Source organism: Humulus lupulus, chromosome 7 (genome assembly GCF_963169125.1).
Source record: "Humulus lupulus chromosome 7, drHumLupu1.1, whole genome shotgun sequence".
Taxonomy (NCBI): Eukaryota; Viridiplantae; Streptophyta; class Magnoliopsida; order Rosales; family Cannabaceae; genus Humulus; species Humulus lupulus.
This window is the reverse complement of record NC_084799.1, coordinates 204675284-204693773: the sequence shown is the minus strand read 5'-3', so window position 1 is coordinate 204693773 and position 18490 is coordinate 204675284. Positions and strand designations below refer to the sequence as shown.

The 18490-nt window shown below is 35.2% G+C and overlaps 1 protein-coding gene across 1 annotated transcript; it reads left to right on the top strand.

Annotated features, from left to right (window-relative positions):
• Positions 1-838: 838 nt before the first annotated feature.
• Positions 839-7536, top strand: LOC133789181 (pleiotropic drug resistance protein 2-like). Its single transcript, XM_062226940.1, has 20 exons — positions 839-1325; positions 1488-1608; positions 1712-1800; positions 1880-1964; positions 2065-2355; positions 2443-2533; positions 2660-3560; positions 3667-3827; positions 3933-4036; positions 4129-4279; positions 4365-4445; positions 4538-4674; positions 4787-5119; positions 5201-5491; positions 5574-5657; positions 5750-5883; positions 5980-6207; positions 6317-6488; positions 6594-6848; positions 7037-7536. Exons 1-20 carry the CDS (start codon positions 973-975, stop codon positions 7304-7306), a joined length of 4332 nt encoding a protein of 1443 aa, XP_062082924.1. The 5' UTR covers positions 839-972; the 3' UTR covers positions 7307-7536.
• Positions 7537-18490: the final 10954 nt, after the last annotated feature.

The following is an 18490-nucleotide window of genomic DNA, read 5'->3' as shown; positions in this document are numbered from 1 at the left end:
CATGGACGAGTCCATTTGCCCAATCTCGCCCCTATGTCACCAGTCGGTCAATTGGCTCTCCAAGTAAACAAAACATACTTGCTAGTTCTTGTTTTATCGTGTCACGAGCCGACTAACTGACTCTCCAAATAATCAAACACAATTATCATAGTACGCTCATTTCTCTATTTCTCAATAATCGAAATTCTAAATCTAAACACAAACAACCCATTACACACATCCAATCCATGCCACACATGGAGGAGTCCCTTCGCCCAATCTCGCCCCTATGTCACCAGTCGGTCAATTGGCTCTCCAAGTAGACGGAACATACTTGCTAGTACTTCTTCCACCGTGTCACGAGCCGACTAACTAACTCTTCAAATAATCAAAACGTTCGATGTCAACACGCGCTTCTTCTATCGTGTTACAGACCAATAATTAACAAACGAAACGTGCGGTAATTGCTAACGCTTTTTCTACATTATTTTTTCCCTATAACAACAACCATATTTAAAAGTGAAAAAAAAAAAATTATTGAAAGGGCAAAGCAAGTGAGACTTGGAGTTGTATTATTGACTTTGAACGTTTTCACAAATAGATGGCCGGGTTTTGGAGTTTGGAATCTTTTTTTTTTTATATATATATATATATATATACGTAGTAGTAGTCTCATTTTGACCAAAGGCTTTATAGTAAGTAATTTATAATTAAAAATCATTGTTTTTATAATAAATAATTTATAACAAAAATATATATAATAATGGAAAAAAAAACAGTTAGCTCTGACACAAACGTTTGTATATTCTTCTTCTATTTGTCTATATATTATAGCTTACTTGGCTTTTGTCTTTCTGTTCTCTTATAAACAAATCTTTCATTCACATCTCAAAATAAATATCTTTCTTTCTTGAGAATGAAACAGTGTACATAAGAAGAAGATTAACGTCGGTGTTGATAAGATTCGATTGAGTTTGATCGAGCTATATTACCATGGCGGACGATTTGACTCGGCAGTCGAGCAGCCGGGGTAGTAGCTGGCGGTCGACCAGTGTGAGGGAAATGTGGAACGCGCCGGACGTGTTCCAGCGGAGCGGACGGCAGTCGACGCATGAGAACGACGAGGAGGAGCTCCGGTGGGCGGCCATAGAGCGGTTGCCGACTTATGATAGGATGAGGAGAGGGATGTTGACTCAGGTGACGAGTAATGGGAGGTTGATGCTTGAAGAGGTTGATGTTACTAAGCTTGGTAATCAAGACAAGAAGCAGTTGATGGAGAGTATTTTGAAAGTTGTTGAGGATGATAATGAGAAGTTTTTGGAGAGACTCAGGGCCAGAAATGACAGGTAATTGTTTATTGACTGTTTGGTTTCTGAGAAAATGAATGAAAAAGGAAAACGAAAACGAAAACGAAAATTGGTTTTGAGTTTAACAAGTGTTTGTATTGATGTCCCAGTCCCAGATCTTCAAAATCCATAACGTGATATATTTGTTTATGAAAAAAACAGGGTTGGGATTGAGATTCCTAAGGTTGAAGTTAGATTCCAGAATTTGTCAATTGAGGGAGATGCATATGTAGGAACTAGAGCTCTTCCAACACTGTTGAATTCCAGTCTTAACATGATTGAGGTAACTTCAAATATTTCAGCTCATACCAATAACTCTGTTTTTTTTACTCTTAATTTCTTGGTTTAAATTCTCAGTTCTCTAACCTATAATCCCATTTGAATAGGGAATCATTGGAATGATTGGACTCACTCCATCAAAGAAAAGAGTGGTTAAGATACTCCAAGGTGTGAGTGGTATAGCAAAACCTTCAAGGTATGTTCATTGGTAACTTCTACTAATTTCCATCTAAACTCCTTCAAATGCTATATAACTCAAATTGATTTATTTTCAGGTTGACTTTACTTCTTGGTCCGCCTGGATCTGGAAAAACAACATTACTAAAAGCACTTGCTGCAAAACTTGATGATGATTTAAGGGTTTGTGCTCTTCTCTTAATACTGGGCTGATGTATTAAAATGTTTACAAGTTTGGTTATTACGTCTATACTGATAACTTGGGTTCGACTTTGACAAACAGGTATCTGGAAAAGTCACATACTGTGGCCATGAATTTGAAGAGTTTGTACCTCAGAGAACCTCTTCTTATATTAGTCAACATGACCTTCACTATGGTGAGATGACAGTCCGTGAAACTTTGGATTTTTCGGGGCGGTGCTTAGGAGTTGGTACAAGGTATGACTTGCTGGTAGAGTTGTCTAGACGGGAAAAAGCAGCTGGAATTAAACCAGATTCTGAGATTGATGCCTTCATGAAAGCCACAGCTATGGAAGGCCAAGAAACCAGTTTGATCACTGATTATGTTCTAAAGGTTTGTTCTTCTCCATTTTGAGATTGCTTGCGTCTTTCTTCTCTTGATTTTTGCAAGGCTAACATGGTTCATTTTAAAAAATTTCAGATTCTTGGATTAGATATCTGTGCAGATATTATGGTTGGTGATGAAATGAGAAGGGGTATCTCAGGTGGACAAAAGAAGCGTGTAACTACTGGTATGTGGCTGCCTTACATTACATAAACTTGGCCAATGAAGCTAAGCTGTTCATGTTTGTCCTCAAACTGTTAAATGTATTCACAAACAACTCTAATTGGCATTATCTTTGATTGATATAATGCAGGAGAAATGTTGGTTGGACCAGCAAAAGCATTTTTCATGGATGAAATATCAACAGGGTTGGACAGTTCCACAACCTTTCAGATTGTCAAGTTCATGAGGCAAATGGTTCATATTATGGATGTGACAATGGTCATCTCTCTTCTGCAGCCTGCACCTGAGACATATGACTTGTTTGATGACATTATCCTTCTTTCTGAGGGTCAGATTGTCTACCAAGGCCCTCGCAATAATGTTCTTGAATTCTTCGAGCATATGGGGTTCAAATGCCCAGATAGGAAAGGAGCTGCTGACTTTCTGCAAGAAGTTACTTCCAAAAAGGACCAAGAACAGTACTGGTTTAGAAAGAACCAACCTTATAGATACATCTCTGTGACCGATTTTGCTAGTGGCTTCACCTCTTTTCATGTTGGTCAAAGTCTTTCTGAAGATCAAAGAATTCCATATGATAAAGACTCAACTCATCCTGCTGCACTTGTGAAGGAAAAGTATGGTATCTCCAATAAGGAACTCTTCAAGGCAGGGTTTGCAAGGGAATGGATGTTGATGAAGCGAAACTCTTTTATCTACATTTTCAAGACTACTCAGATCACAATCATGGCTATAATTGCTCTGACTGTGTTCTTAAGAACAGAAATGAAAACTGGCCGTGTAGAAGATGGATCTAAGTTTTGGGGAGCACTCTTTTTCAGTCTTATTAATGTCATGTTCAACGGGATGGCTGAGCTTGCCATGACAGTTTTCAGGCTTCCTGTGTTCTATAAACAAAGGGACTCGTTGTTTTACCCTGCTTGGGCATTTGCATTGCCAATTTGGGTTCTGAGGATTCCCATTTCATTTTTGGAATCAGGCATTTGGATCATTCTTACATACTACACCATTGGTTTTGCACCTTCTGCTGCAAGGTAAGGGCGAAAATCTCAACATAATTCTCATTTAGCTCACATTTGGTGCACAGGAAACACAATTGAAAATTCTCATCATTTGATAACTTTTCTTCAATATTCACAGGTTCTTTAAACAGTTCTTGGCCTTCTTCGGTGTTCATCAGATGGCACTTTCCTTGTTTCGTTTCATTGCAGCCCTTGGAAGAACTGATGTTGTTGCAAACACAATTGGATCTTTTACCTTGCTTTTGGTGTTTGTCCTTGGTGGTTACATTGTTGCCAAAGGTTAGAATTTTCTTTCCACTGTGAACGTTTTATCATTGAAAATACTTTGGTTCGTAGCTATTAAAGACATCTTCTTATGGAAACCATTTTTTTCTTGGTATGCAGATGACATTAAGCCTTGGATGATTTGGGGCTATTATGTTTCTCCTATGATGTATGGACAAAATGCAATTGCCATTAATGAATTTCTTGATGATAGATGGAGTGCAGTAAGTAAACAAAGCACAAAATACCTGTGTTTTTTTTTTCCATACAAACTACTTCACCATTTAAGATAACTGGTTTTTCTTCTCTTTCACAGCCTCTTGGAAACTCCACAGTTGGGAAGGTTCTTCTAGATCAAAGAGGCCTGTTTAAGGAAGAATATTGGTATTGGATTTGCATTGGAGCACTCATGACATTTTCTCTTCTTTTCAATGTACTCTTTGTTGCAGCATTGACCTATTTGAGTCGTAAGTAGATAATCAGTTTTTCTTATTTCCAAATATTTATGTCAAATGATTCCTCTTTTGACATATTTCTTTTGAAAACCTTCAGCTTTTGGTGATACTAAAACTCTGATTACGGATGAGGTCTCCAAAAAGAAAACAAAGGCGCAATTGGCATCCAGTTCTGAAGGTCAGCAAACTAAATTCCTAATGATTTTGTATTAAAAAGCTCTTCTACTATCAAATTATTCTTAATATCCGACTTTCAATGAAAAATTATAGGTGTGGATATGCAAGAAAGAAACAGTCATGGAATTGAAAATGCTGCAAACAATCAAGCCAGCCGAGGAATGGTTTTACCCTTCCAACCGTTATCACTTGCTTTCAACCATGTGAACTACTCTGTGGACATGCCAGCAGTAAGCCAACTATCCTAAAGATTTCTTTCCAGCAAAAATAACTCATATGATTCTAATACATCATAAACACTTGATGCATCTTTCTTAATATAAAATAATTTGTCTTTATCAGGAAATGAAGACTCAAGGAGTTGATGAAAGCCGCCTGCAGTTGCTGCGAGATGTTAGTGGTGCTTTTAGGCCTGGTGTTTTGACAGCTTTAGTTGGTGTCAGTGGCGCTGGTAAGACTACCTTGATGGATGTCTTGGCTGGAAGAAAGACTGGTGGATACATTGAAGGAAGCATAAACATTTCTGGTTACCCAAAGAACCAAGCTACGTTTGCTCGTGTCAGTGGTTACTGTGAACAAAATGACATCCACTCACCATATGTCACAGTCTATGAGTCTCTCTTGTACTCCGCCTGGCTTCGTCTGTCTTCTGATATCAACACAGAAAAAAGAAAGGCATGTCACTTCAACCGTTTAAAACATAAAAAACTGGTGATATGGATCATGAAGTTGACTCAAGTTTTTTGTTTCTTACAGATGTTTGTTGAAGAAGTTATGGATTTGGTTGAAATCCAACCATTGAGGAATGCCATAGTAGGACTTCCAGGAGTAGATGGACTCTCAACTGAGCAGAGAAAGAGGCTCACCATTGCTGTAGAGTTGGTTGCTAATCCCTCCATCATCTTCATGGACGAGCCCACTTCGGGTCTTGATGCTAGAGCAGCTGCCATAGTTATGCGTACTGTGAGGAACACAGTGGACACCGGAAGAACTGTTGTCTGCACAATTCACCAACCGAGCATAGACATTTTTGAAGCTTTCGATGAGGTATAATTTGAATTCTAATTGCTTCAATCTATAACATGTATCACTATGGTTGTGCTAATTTGACATTGTTTTACTTTTCTAGCTTTTCTTGATGAAAAGAGGAGGACAAGTTATTTATGCTGGAGAACTTGGTCGCCATTCACATAAACTTGTTGAATATTTTGAGGTTTGTTACCATTCTACCATTTAATAGATTCCATCTCAATAAAGGCTTAACCGATTAGTATGACTCTAAATACAACAATGGAAATCTTGCAGGCTATTCCAGGCATTCCTAAGATCAAAGAGGGTTACAATCCCGCTACCTGGATGTTGGATGTCACCTCTAACGCGGCTGAGACTCAGCTAAACGTTGACTTTGCAGAACTTTATGCCAACTCTAACCTCTATACGTAAGTATCATGCAACTTTTACCATTTTTATTTCCACTTGTGTCACCCTCTTTGATGCTTGTATTCATAATATCATCCTTGCTTTGTGAATTTCAGGAGAAACCAAGAACTCATCAAGGAGCTAAGCACCCCACAACCAGGCAGCAAGGACCTCTATTTCCCCACCAAATACTCCACCAACTTTTTCACACAATGCAAGGCTTGTTTCTGGAAACAACATTGGTCATACTGGAGGAACTCCAAATTCAATGCCATAAGATTCTTCATGACAGTTATGATTGGTGTCTTATTTGGAATCATCTTCTGGGACAAAGGAACCAAGCTGTAAGCTCAACAAGAACCCCACTAGCTACTACTACAAAATTTATGTTTCTATTTTCAAATAATTGCTACATGCTAACCTTCTACTGCAAACTATATTGTTTGTTAACAGAGATACCCAAAAGGACTTGATCAATCTTTTGGGAGCTACTTATTCTGCAATACTTTTCCTTGGAGCTAGCAATGCCTCTGCTGTACAACCTGTGGTTTCGGTTGAGAGAACAGTCTTCTACCGCGAAAGAGCAGCCGGGATGTACTCAGAATTGCCTTATGCATTTGCTCAGGTGAGAAATTGGAACTTATAGAAACAAGAGTATACATATTTCTCTACAAATTCTTAATTCACTTCCTTCCATATCTGATGGTGATTCATATTTTCTGTGGTGCAGGTTGCTATTGAAACAGTATATGTTCTAATCCAGACCTTCATATACAGCATGATTCTGTACTCCATGATTGGGTATGATTGGACACCTGAGAAGTTTTTCTACTTCTACTACTTCATCTTCATGTGCTTTACCTACTTCTCCATGTACGGGATGATGGTTGTCGCCTTGACTCCTGGCCATCAAATTGCTGCAATTGTTATGTCTTTCTTCCTCAGCTTCTGGAACTTGTTCTCTGGTTTCATGATTCCCAGGCCGGTAAGTGATCCAAAACCAAGTTTCTCTTCATCTTATCAGCATTTATTCTTAAATGACATGAAAATCATTCAACTAGCATAGTTTTCTGAGGATGTATTCACATATTCAACTTCTTTTTTCTCCACAATTGAAAACATACCAAGTTTTAGTGGCTGCATTTACTAACAATTCATTTGCAATCTTTGCAGCTCATCCCTGTGTGGTGGAGGTGGTACTACTGGGGCTCTCCAGTTGCCTGGACAATCTATGGCATTTTCGCATCTCAAGTCGGTGATGTCACCACCAATGTTGAACTTTCTGGAGGTAGAGTAATGAGGGTGAATGATTTTCTCAAGGATAACTTGGGCTTTGACTATGACTTCCTTATCCCTGTGGTGCTTGCTCATGTTGGTTGGGTCCTTTGCTTCTTCTTCGTCTTCGCCTATGGTATCAAGTTCCTTAACTTCCAAAGGAGATGATCAAACTTCATGATTTCAAATTATAAATCTCATTGCTTTTCACAAATTCTTTAATTGTAAGTGGGCTATTTCATTGGTTTGGGATTATGTTTCCTTGTACTGTATTTTTGTAAAAGAAAAAGTTTTGTCTTGTAATTATAATTATAATTATACTCCACAAAAAACTTTGTATATTGTTCTGAACTTCTGAATACTATAGATGAAAAAAAAAAGCTATTCTTCCATTTAAACATATCTTCAGTATAATTTGATCATCTTCTTGACTGTGAATTCATGATTATTCATTTCAATCAATGGTCAATTTAAGATAATAAATTATGAAATTAAAAAGAAGTGACTAAATGGAGGACTTTGCTTACAGATTTCTCATAGTAGATCTTTAAATTTGAGTCCAGTATATCAAATATGTACAATTTCAAATTACAGATACTAGATGAGTATTACTAAAAATATAGGGTAACAAATCTGTATTGTAACACAAGGCACCAAATAGTTATATTCCCTATATAATTTGTTTCAAATGAATGATTCTGGTTGGTTAATAATTAATAATTATACTATTTTAATGAAAAGGGCACAGTTTTAATTTATTAAGATATGATATTCACATGACTTCAAACAAAAATATATACAAGATTTCCTCTATTTCAAAAGATGAGAAATAACTTGCTAAAAAACAAAGGATGAGAAATACCATATAGATATAATCACAAAATTGTTTTTAAGGTGAAACATGTGCATTCAAACCAAACCACAATATGAAGATGAACAGATAAATCTTCACCAATCATCTTATTTCATCATAGGGTTTTAAAAATAATAAAATTATATAATTGTGAAAACATAAGTTACAAGGTTTATAATAATTAGATAAAATTTTCTTTCCTTAAAAAAAGAAATAATATAATAGTTAGAATTTTTTTTACAAAATATTGTTTCGTTAATAATTGTTGGAGTCTAATAGAAACTTATTACATAAATGGTTGGAGTGTAAGTGTGTAACTTTTATAGGCGTTTGATGTGGAAACTAACAGAACATAAGTTACTAACTTTATATGTTTGGTTGGCAAATAGTAATTGAAATGAATTATGAAAATAGTGTAGGATAATTTTACATTTTCTATTTTTGGTATTTAAAAAAATTATAACCTAATTGTTTTTTCGCGATAGTGTATATTATAGTTATGGCAGACATTCCACCAATTTTCAAGAAATTCCGAATAATTTACAGTATCCAAATCAGGATTCAAAAAGTTTGTATAAAAAAATTTAGTTACGCGTGCAATTGCCTGTTTGAACTCTGATTTGGACACTGTAAATTATATTATAACTATAATATACACGATCATAAAAATAAAATTAGGTTATAATTTTTCTAAATGCCAAAACTAGAAAACATCCTACGGTAGAGGTAGAGGCATTTACTATGCCCTTATCAAATAATTATCCAATAATATATTGTGATGTGAAAATTGACTGATAAAGTTTGGGTATTGTTGCTGAAATTAATAATGAAGGAATGAGACAGAGTTTATAAGGAAGATTGGTGCAGACGTGTCAAGTAAACTTAGTAGTGCTAATACTACTACTGTTGTTCCACCGTCCGAGGGTATTTTTGGAATGAACACAAGTTCCCTGCCAAGACTCGGCTCATATATCTCTACATGGCCCTACGTGTCATGGGCTGACATTTTGATAGCGAAAATGCCCGTGTGGCACCTTGACTCCTCTGATCTAAGGTCAGCCTTTCAACCATTCGAATAACAATTGACACATTTTTCACGCGACCGTGTGCCTTTGCACACTTGCGTCTCTCGAACAACTCCTGGTGAGTCATGCTCTCAAGCATCTATAGGTGCAACCATGCATCAAGGCTATCTAGCCAAGACACTCACACTGTCCATAGGTTCTCACTATGGCAAGGCAAATCCCAACACCGATGCTCACCCAGACATTCGCAAGCCAAGGTAGCATGTGTGGCCAAGAGCCAACACCAAGCTGACGTGCCAACACCTCTCATCATGCCCCATTCGATACTATTCGATTAACTCACGTCACAGACCAAGGACTCCCATACGCCCATGGTCCAATCCTCAAGGCACCATGCCTTCACGCATGTTGGTAGGTCCTCGAGATTAGCTGCCAAACTAGTAGCACACACTGGACCTCTGTCCTTCTCAAGCATTGTGCACTCTTCAATGCATGTATGCTAGCAAGTTCCACGAATGACTTCCTGTGCCATCTCGTGTCGAGACTCGTGGCCATGGCGCACCACGACGTCTCGCGGAGGTTTGAGCCACGTTCCATCATAGTAACATCTCGGTAATCCAAGGGAACCGTACCCATAAACCTCTGGTAGCACACTTCGACGCACTACTTGGGAAGCCCGGTAATGTCCATGAGTACTCCTACTCATGGAGACATATGAGTCCCCTCGTGGTCCTCATATGCCCGCCCTACTAGTCCTCCCAACTAGTAGTAGCTTACTTGACCCACCTGCACCCGGGGGTGGTGGAGAGCTGACACCAGGTGCTCCCACTACAAGAGTCTTCTGAGCTTTTAGCCTTCTATTAGGAACACATATGATTTTTGCTTGGGAGACATATTTGACTCTCAACTCGCCAATTCTCCAAATCTCCCAAATCCGATCACACCATTGCGTTCATTGACCCTTCAATATGGAACCTACCAAGTCCCGTCCATTTCCGGACAATATTGAAGATATTTACGAAAATGCTACTACCGTACAAACTATGCATCAGCATGGTCACCAGCCTGCACCCTCGCATGCGCATCTGAACGAGCACCATCCTAGCTTGTAATATGCCCTCACGGCCGACATGTTACAATACACACCTAAACTTTTGTATTTCTTTTTTCTCTTTTTTTTTTTATTTTAGGAAATTTATCTTTCACGTGTGGACTTTTATATATATTTCTGAAAAATATATATATAAAATAATTATTATCCTATTTTAATTTGTTTAATTATTTATTATTTTTAAATAATTTTTATTGTAAAATATCATATTTTAATTTTTTTAATTATTTATTTTATTTTATTTAAGTTTAAGTGTTTACAAATTACCGTTAAATATAAGAAAATTTTGTTAAATATAAGAATATTTCGTTAAAGTTAATATTAAAAAAATAAAAAATTGTTAAAATCAAGAATTTCCATTATCTACACACTTATTATATAGAAGAGATATATAAATATATATATAATGGAATGGATACTTCTATAGTGATGCACAAATTCTTTAATTGTAAGTGGGCTATTTCATTGGTTTGGGATTATGTTTCCTTATACTGTATTTTTGTAAAAGTAAAAAAGTTTTGTCTTGTAATTATTTCCAAATTTTCGATTGAGAATTTATTTCCAAATTTTCGAAACCATTATTTGTAGGCATGTTTTTATGAATAATGTGATAAGGCTAAAAATTCAAGGGCTTAGTCTAAGTATTAAGATTTAAGAACAAATGCTTTTAAAGTATTGAAAATTTGTTAAGTTCATCCCTAATCGCTCAACTTAAAGACATAAACTTAATTAATCAAACGCTATAATTAATCCAATCATTGCATGAATTCCATTACAGTGTTATTTGCACGGGAGATCTCATTTATGGACTTAGGAATCTCGCGTATCCGCTAAGGACAACTGGTGAATGTTTGGCTACAACATGACATGACTATTTTTTAATTTAAGACTTAAGTACACAGTTGAAAATTAGTTCTAGAAGGTTACTCAAGACCGTTGTCCTAAGGGGGTTCACATACTCATAAGTAAGGTAGGCAGTAATGATTATGACACCTGGCTAGCTACCAGTATCAAGTAAGTAAGAACTGGGTATCTCCTGATAATTAAGTAAGCAAGCATCGAATGCCCCCGGTAACTTGGTAAATAAGCTCGATTGGCCACCAATATAAATAAGATGTTCGGCTTAAAACCTGTGACATAAGAGTCCGGTTAAACTCCGTGACACATGTAAGTAAGATGATTCTGGAATCAAACTATTACGATTATGAAAGTATGTTGAATTCCCCTAAAAGTCTTAGTAACAGATGTATTTTAAGTACACACTTGTGTTTGTGCTAAGTAAGTTAAGTAAGTTAATCTTGATATTGTTCGCTACAACATGAAACATGCTATTGTATTGTCTGTTATAGTTTTTTTTTTACACTAGATTGATTAAGGGTTGAATTAGTAATGGCTAGGAGGTACTATTAAGTGTATAGAATGTTCCAATGAAATCCAGTGATTACTCGATAATACTGGTATTCGAGCTGATGACCGAGGTAGGGGAAACACGGTCGAATGTCTGTTGATTTGTGACTTGGGTAGGGGGAAGCACGATCGATTGACTATGGATTGATGACTGGGGTAGGGGGAAGCACGGTTGAATGCCTGTTGATTTGTGACCGGGGTAGGGGAAGCACGATCGTTTGACTATGGACTGATGACCGAGGTACGGGGAAGCATGGTCAAATGTCTGTTGATTTGTAACCGAGGTAGTCAGGGGGGAGTCTAGTTTGTGTGTTAATGGATTATTGATATGTGAATCCGGCTAGCTACCTAGATGATTAATTGTTGTATTATTGTGAAATCTAGTGTGTGTACTGGGACTGCACTATTGTAAATCCAGTGATTACTAGGTAATACTGACACTCGAGCTGGTGACCGTGGTAAGGGGAAGTACAATCAACCAATGAAATGTTTAAACAGGTAGTAAGTCCTAGTGAATTTAGTGGTTGTGATCTAAGAGGTGTCCGAACACCTCATTATATTTTTGTAGCTCTTTAGTGATTTTTGGTAGCCATTGTAGAATGGTGTTATGCATTTATATCTTATGTACACTTGCTCTGGGATTTTGTACGTGCAAGTTTACTAAGTTACAAAATCTGGTTATTAGGCATGACCATAAGTTGCTAGGAAGTTCATATGTTCTTGAATTGTATGTTAGGGTTCGGTCTTTCTGAAACCCTATTGATGGACCCAAAATGGGTATGTTTTAAAAATTTATACTCGCAAGCGCACGAATCATATATGGAATATAGTGTTCGTATAAGCACGAGATCGAACCCAAATGAGTTGCCTTAAAATCGAAAAGAAAACTATTTTAAACCAAAATTAATAAATTCTAACCTAGCTCCAAAGATTGATGAGTTTTAATGTTATGAACATAAAATAAAAGATTGAAAATAAAACTATTTAAGAGAATAAAAATAAATCAATAATGATTTGAAAATAAGTGGTAAAATGAAAGATTATTAAGATACTAGAATCCACAAAATGTAAGTTTAATAATATTTATTAGTATATTGATTCTCAAGTTTTAGTGATAGTTAAAATAATTCAAACTATCATTTTCCAAATAGATTTATAATTTTAAGTACAAATTACTTCTAAAAAGACATGATTTTTCTTCTCTTTTCAAAATTATAATTTCAAAGTATTTAATGTGAATCAACCTAATGAAACAACAAAAAATCAAATAACATTATTTATAAGGCAAAACATAATATTTTTGTTCTAAGCATGAATGTGTACAATTTAATGACACATCTTACACAAAGAATATTATGTTTTTGCAAAATGAAGAACAAAGTGCATATTATCTAACAATCTAAAATATGAGATATTAAAGATGAAAGACATACATGAAGAAGAAAAATCCATAAACTTTGTTGCATTACAAGGGAAATCAACATACAGCATAAATATTACCTAGTTACAAGTTGCTTCATCATGATCTTAATAATCTTATGAAAAAGATTAGAAGCACATAACTAGAGTAGAAATTACAAAATAAATGAAATACATACTTGAAAATGCTCTTGAAAAACTCAAAATGAAGGAGAGAATGGTGGAAAGAAAATGAGAGAAAAATAAGATGGTACCAAAAAATTAAGCACTAAACTCCCTTATTTATAGCAAAAAAAAGTACATTAAAATAATCAATTTAAATTAATTAAATTGATTAAATTAATAATAATATGGCAAATAGAGGTAAATTATAAGGTGTAATGATGATATTTTTGGGTAAAATGTGTAGAAAATTTTAAGTAAAAATGTGGTATTTTTAAATATTGTGGGACAAGGGGACAATTTGATTTGTTGGGCTCAAAAACGAGGAAAATGGTTGGGGAAGTCTTGGCTGGGACAGTGTCTTGGGCTGGGTGAAGGAATTGGAGCAGGCGGCTGTGGCAGGCCCATTGGCTCAAGCGGCTGGGCTGAATTGGTTGGAGAGGAAGCTTGGCTGCAGGCAGGCTGGGCCGTGGGTGCAGCTGGGCTGAACAGTTGCTGAAGGCTTAGGTTGATGAGGCAGGCGGGCCTGGGTGTGAGTGGCATGGGCCTGAGTTGCTGACGGGCTGGGCGGGGGCACAGGAGGCACGGGCTGGGCTGATGGAGCTGCTGGGGTGGGACTTTCAGATTGGGCCTAGGAGGAGCTGGGCCGAACCTGCTGTGGCTGGGCCAATTTTCAGTTTTACCACATTTTTTCTTCTTCTTTTTCTCGCTTTCAAGAGCTAAAAAATATACCATATTTCCTATAAAAAAATATAAATTAAATTAAAACTAAATATTTTCAATAATAAAATATACAACAAAAGTTCAATGAAAATATTAATTAAAACTTAATTTACTTAAACATTTAAGCTCAAAATTGCATCATTTTACTCCTAACTTAACAATATTAATTTTAAATAATTAAATTATAACATTTTACAATAATATAACTATAAAAATACACAAAAATCTATAAAATTAAAATAAACCTAATAAATTCAAAATTACTTAAAAACTTAATAAATCAATTAAAAACTCAAGAATTAAGCAACAATTAGCACATAAAAAGTTGTAAAATAACTCTATTTTATAGAGTTATCACACCCCCAAACTTAATATTTTGCTTGTCCTCCAGCAAAAGAAAAATGAAAAACACACACATTCTTTTTTAATTGGTGATGTCTAATGTTTTCGTCAAAAATTACATAAAGGAAATAGTTCAAAGAAAATCATAAATAAAAGTAAAACTTATGTAATTAATTAAAAAGTTAAAATTGTTTTCAAAATAGATATTTAACATGCAAACACAAAAATATCTAACCATCATGTGAATATTAGACAAGCTTATCCAAACAAAAATAAATTAAATCTCAAGAGATAATCAAGCAAATTATAGGATTTAAATTTTTTTTTTTAGAGATTTAAATAATTTAATGTTTAAATAAGCTATATCCAAATATCACAAATTCGAATAGAATAGAAAAGTGACATATTATGAAAAATATATATTTAAAAATTAAAAGTAAAGCTTAATAATTATTTATATTTTTCTAAGAACTAAGAATAATTTCAATCATAATTCTTATCATTAGAAAATGAAAATAACTAATATATTTTTTTCAAACAAAATAAAGAAAATAATTTTTTTTGTTTAACATTATATAACAAATGAAAATCACATAAAAACAAAAAGAAAATCAAATAAAGAAAATAATTTTTTTTTAATTTTACAACAAATGAAAAACATGCATAAAAAAAAAAAAAAAAAAAACACATAAACACAAAGAAAAATGCATACACACTACCCCCAAACTTAAGTGAAACATTGTCCTCAATGTTTAATAAAATGGAAAAAATTAAGAACTACTCCCTTTGATGAATGCTTCCTTGATTTGACTATTTTATTTTCTTCTCTTCTTTTTGGCAAAAAGTTTTCTTGGAGCTTTTGAAAAACATGAAAAAAAAACACACAACAAAAGTGAAATATAAAATGAAACATAAAAAGTATGAGTTCTAGGTGATTTATTTCCTAGAAAATGGATAGAAAATGGTGTGTCTTACAAGTGAGCAATAGACTCCTATTTATAGAGTTTTGAGACACCCCCATGATTGTTACCAATGTTTAATTGGTTGTTTATGAAAGTAAAACTGAGTTTTGGGAGTTACATGAGTTGTTAGAACCGTTCAAAATGGAAAAGCAAAATTGGGTTTGGCTGTCAACTTCACTAGCCGCGCCCAGAGCTATTCCAGTTGAAAGAAATCATGATCTATAATGGCTATATTTCGATTTCTGGAAAGTGTCATGATCACCTAAGGTGTTGTTGGGCACTTTTGTCGCAAAACTCAAGTGATCCAATCACTTTAGAGTCCAATTTCCATTGCTTGCACAACTTTTGGAGCTCTCTTTTACCCTACGTCGAATGTCAGCCATGGGTATGTTTAATCTTGCTATGGAAACATCTTCTATATGACAAGGGAAATTTGATTTTTGATGCATAAAAGGGGGTCCTATGTCAAAATAATATCAAGCTAAAAAAATCATATTTTTATCTTAGTATTCCCTTTCATTCCCAAAATGCCCCTGACATAAGCTACCCTCTTTGTTCTCCTATTGTCTTCTCCCTCTCCATCTCTCACGTTTTCCCTCTCTATCTCTCTAAGCTCTCATACACAAAGGCAGCCACCATTATCTTATTCTATACTAATTTTCAAGCTAATTTTGGATTTCGGAACTAGAAAGCAAGTTGTGAATCCTTTCAAGCCAAGAAACTTCATTTTGGATTCTCTTTCGGATCTTGGGGAAAAAATCGTATGGGTAAGTATATATTTGTTATATGTAGTGAGGAAACTTGTTTATCTACATTACTTGTGCTATTTCGAATATATATGTGTATGCCTTCATGTTTTATTGTAATTCTTCACTGTCAGAATGAATTTTTGTTCATTTATGGGTTTTTTGTTTGCCTTGATGATTTTCGAAGAAACTCAACAAGCCTCGATGGATTGCATGAATAGAGGCTCGATGGTCCTCGATGGACCTCGATGTGCCTCGTGTTGGGAAACCTTATACATGATCTTTATTTATTTTTATGTAGATCTAATATTAAACAAATTAATATGAGATAACTTAGAACATGTTTCTAAAATTGAATTCAAATAGAAACAATGATAAGAATACTTACAGTATACGCAGCGGAATAATAGTGTCCTTCCTTCAGTTTCTCTAACCCTTGTATCCTTTCTGTCACAGAGTATTATCAAGAACCTGAATCAATCTTCAATTGTCTTCACAGTCTTCCAATGTATCATAGGTCCTTTTGAGATATTGGACAAAGTGGAAGCAGTTGCGTATAGACTAGCCTTACCGCCAGCACTAGCAGATAATCACAACGTGTTCCACATCTCGATGTTAAGCAAATATGTGTCAGACCCATCTCACGTCCTCAAGTACGATACGATAGCACTCCAGAAAGACTTAAGTTACGAGGAACGACCGATTAGCATCCTAGATAGGGGGATGAAGCAGTTACGGTCCAAGAGCTTTCCTATAGTCAAAGTCCTATGGAGTAATAGTTCTGAACGAGAGGCAACGTGGGAGTTGGAGGAGGACATGCAAAGCCGGTATCCGGAGTTATTTGGTAAGTAAATTTCGAGGACGAAATTCTTTTTAGTAGAGGAGAATTGTAGTGTCCAAGAACTTTACTTAGCTAGTTAGATAGTAGTATTATAGTAATAATAGTATTATCTTTATGACTGTGGATTTTTGGTTCAGACCGGAATTTATTTGGACACTCATAGTAGTACTTGTAGATTTTCTAAGTTTAACCTATAGTTTAGGAATATTAATTTTAACCTAAGGTTTGATTAATATGACTGATATTGAGGATAATATTTATTATACTATAAGGTTTAGATAAGAACCAATTAGATAATAGCACATGTTATGTATGGGTTTATTAATAATTAAGTATTTTGAGGATTAAATTTATTAAGGTTAAAATTTGAATACTCTAAGGTCAGTCAGTAGCTTTGAAAACATTAGAGGGCTTAGTCAAGGTTGTTTACTCAATTTAAATTAAGCTAAAAATGTGTAATTTTGTGTTTAAATAATCAGCGTATGCCGATATATCGCAGCTATAGGGGGCGATATATCGCAGCACGAAGATACGAAAAACACGAAACGTTGCAAGATTGCCTCGGGCATACTGGCCCAGGCGATATATCGCCTACAGGGGGCAATATATCGCCCCTCTCAGTATATTTTGAAAGTTTTCAAAAACATTCTCCATTCAAACCTTCAACCTCTTGATAAGTCCAGCATCTTTTTGAACGAGTCTTCAGCCTCTGCTGAACGATAATTCAAATTATTTTCACTTAAAAGCCATTATTTTTATTCAAGCTAAATGAAGATCTTTTCATTCCTAAACTCTATAAATAGGACCTAGTACCCAGCCATTTATTCATTTATTACTCTAAGTTCAGATGCTGCAAGTTGCTAGGTGAGTGTGAGAGTGTAAATACTTGGGTTGGGAATTATAAGCTTGATCACTATAAGCTTCTCAAACACTTGGGGAAGTAAGGTTTATTCACATTTCAGTTCAAGGTTTAGATTGATCATAGAAGTACTCAAGGTATCCCAAACTCTAGTCCATTTCTGCATTATGTTCTTTAAAAATTCTCATAGTCTTCTACTCATTCTAACCTTATTCTTATTCTTGGTTAGGAAATCCAAGTGCTTAAGCACAAGGTTTTTGGTAAGTATATTTTGATAGCATAGTCCCTTTTTCACTTTCATCCCTTTTCTTCAATATACTCACCATATTTTAAATGTTTTTAGGAGTGTTCCAAGGTCCCAAATCAGTTCTCATATCCCGATTATTTTGGTAAGGAAAATAGGATAGGATTTATGTGTTATATGCTTTTATATGTTATCTTATGATTTTATGTTATGTAATATGTTATGTTAAGTATGATTGTAGACTTGGGCATATGACCTATACAACTAACAAGCCCCAAATAGATTATGGGCATATGACTTGCTTAGCTAGCAAGCCCCACTAATCTAATGTGCACATGACTTGTTTAGTTTATGGGACCCCAAGTAATAATGGTCATTATAGTATGTATGTGACATAAGTGTTATGGTATGTTTTTATGTTGCATTATGAATTTTTATGTATATGGTTATATGTTAGATTTTTCCTTGCTGGGCATTAGGCTCATTCCTTTTATGTTTATATGTGCAGGAAAATAGCTATAGTGGCGGGAAAGATTCTTGGAAGCTTGGGGAATGTGTATTGAGGCGGAATGGATTCAAGGAGTCGAGAGTTTCGGTTTCGAGGATGTAGTTTTTTTTGTTCTTATGGTTTTTATATGTATTTTTCCGCATTTTATTA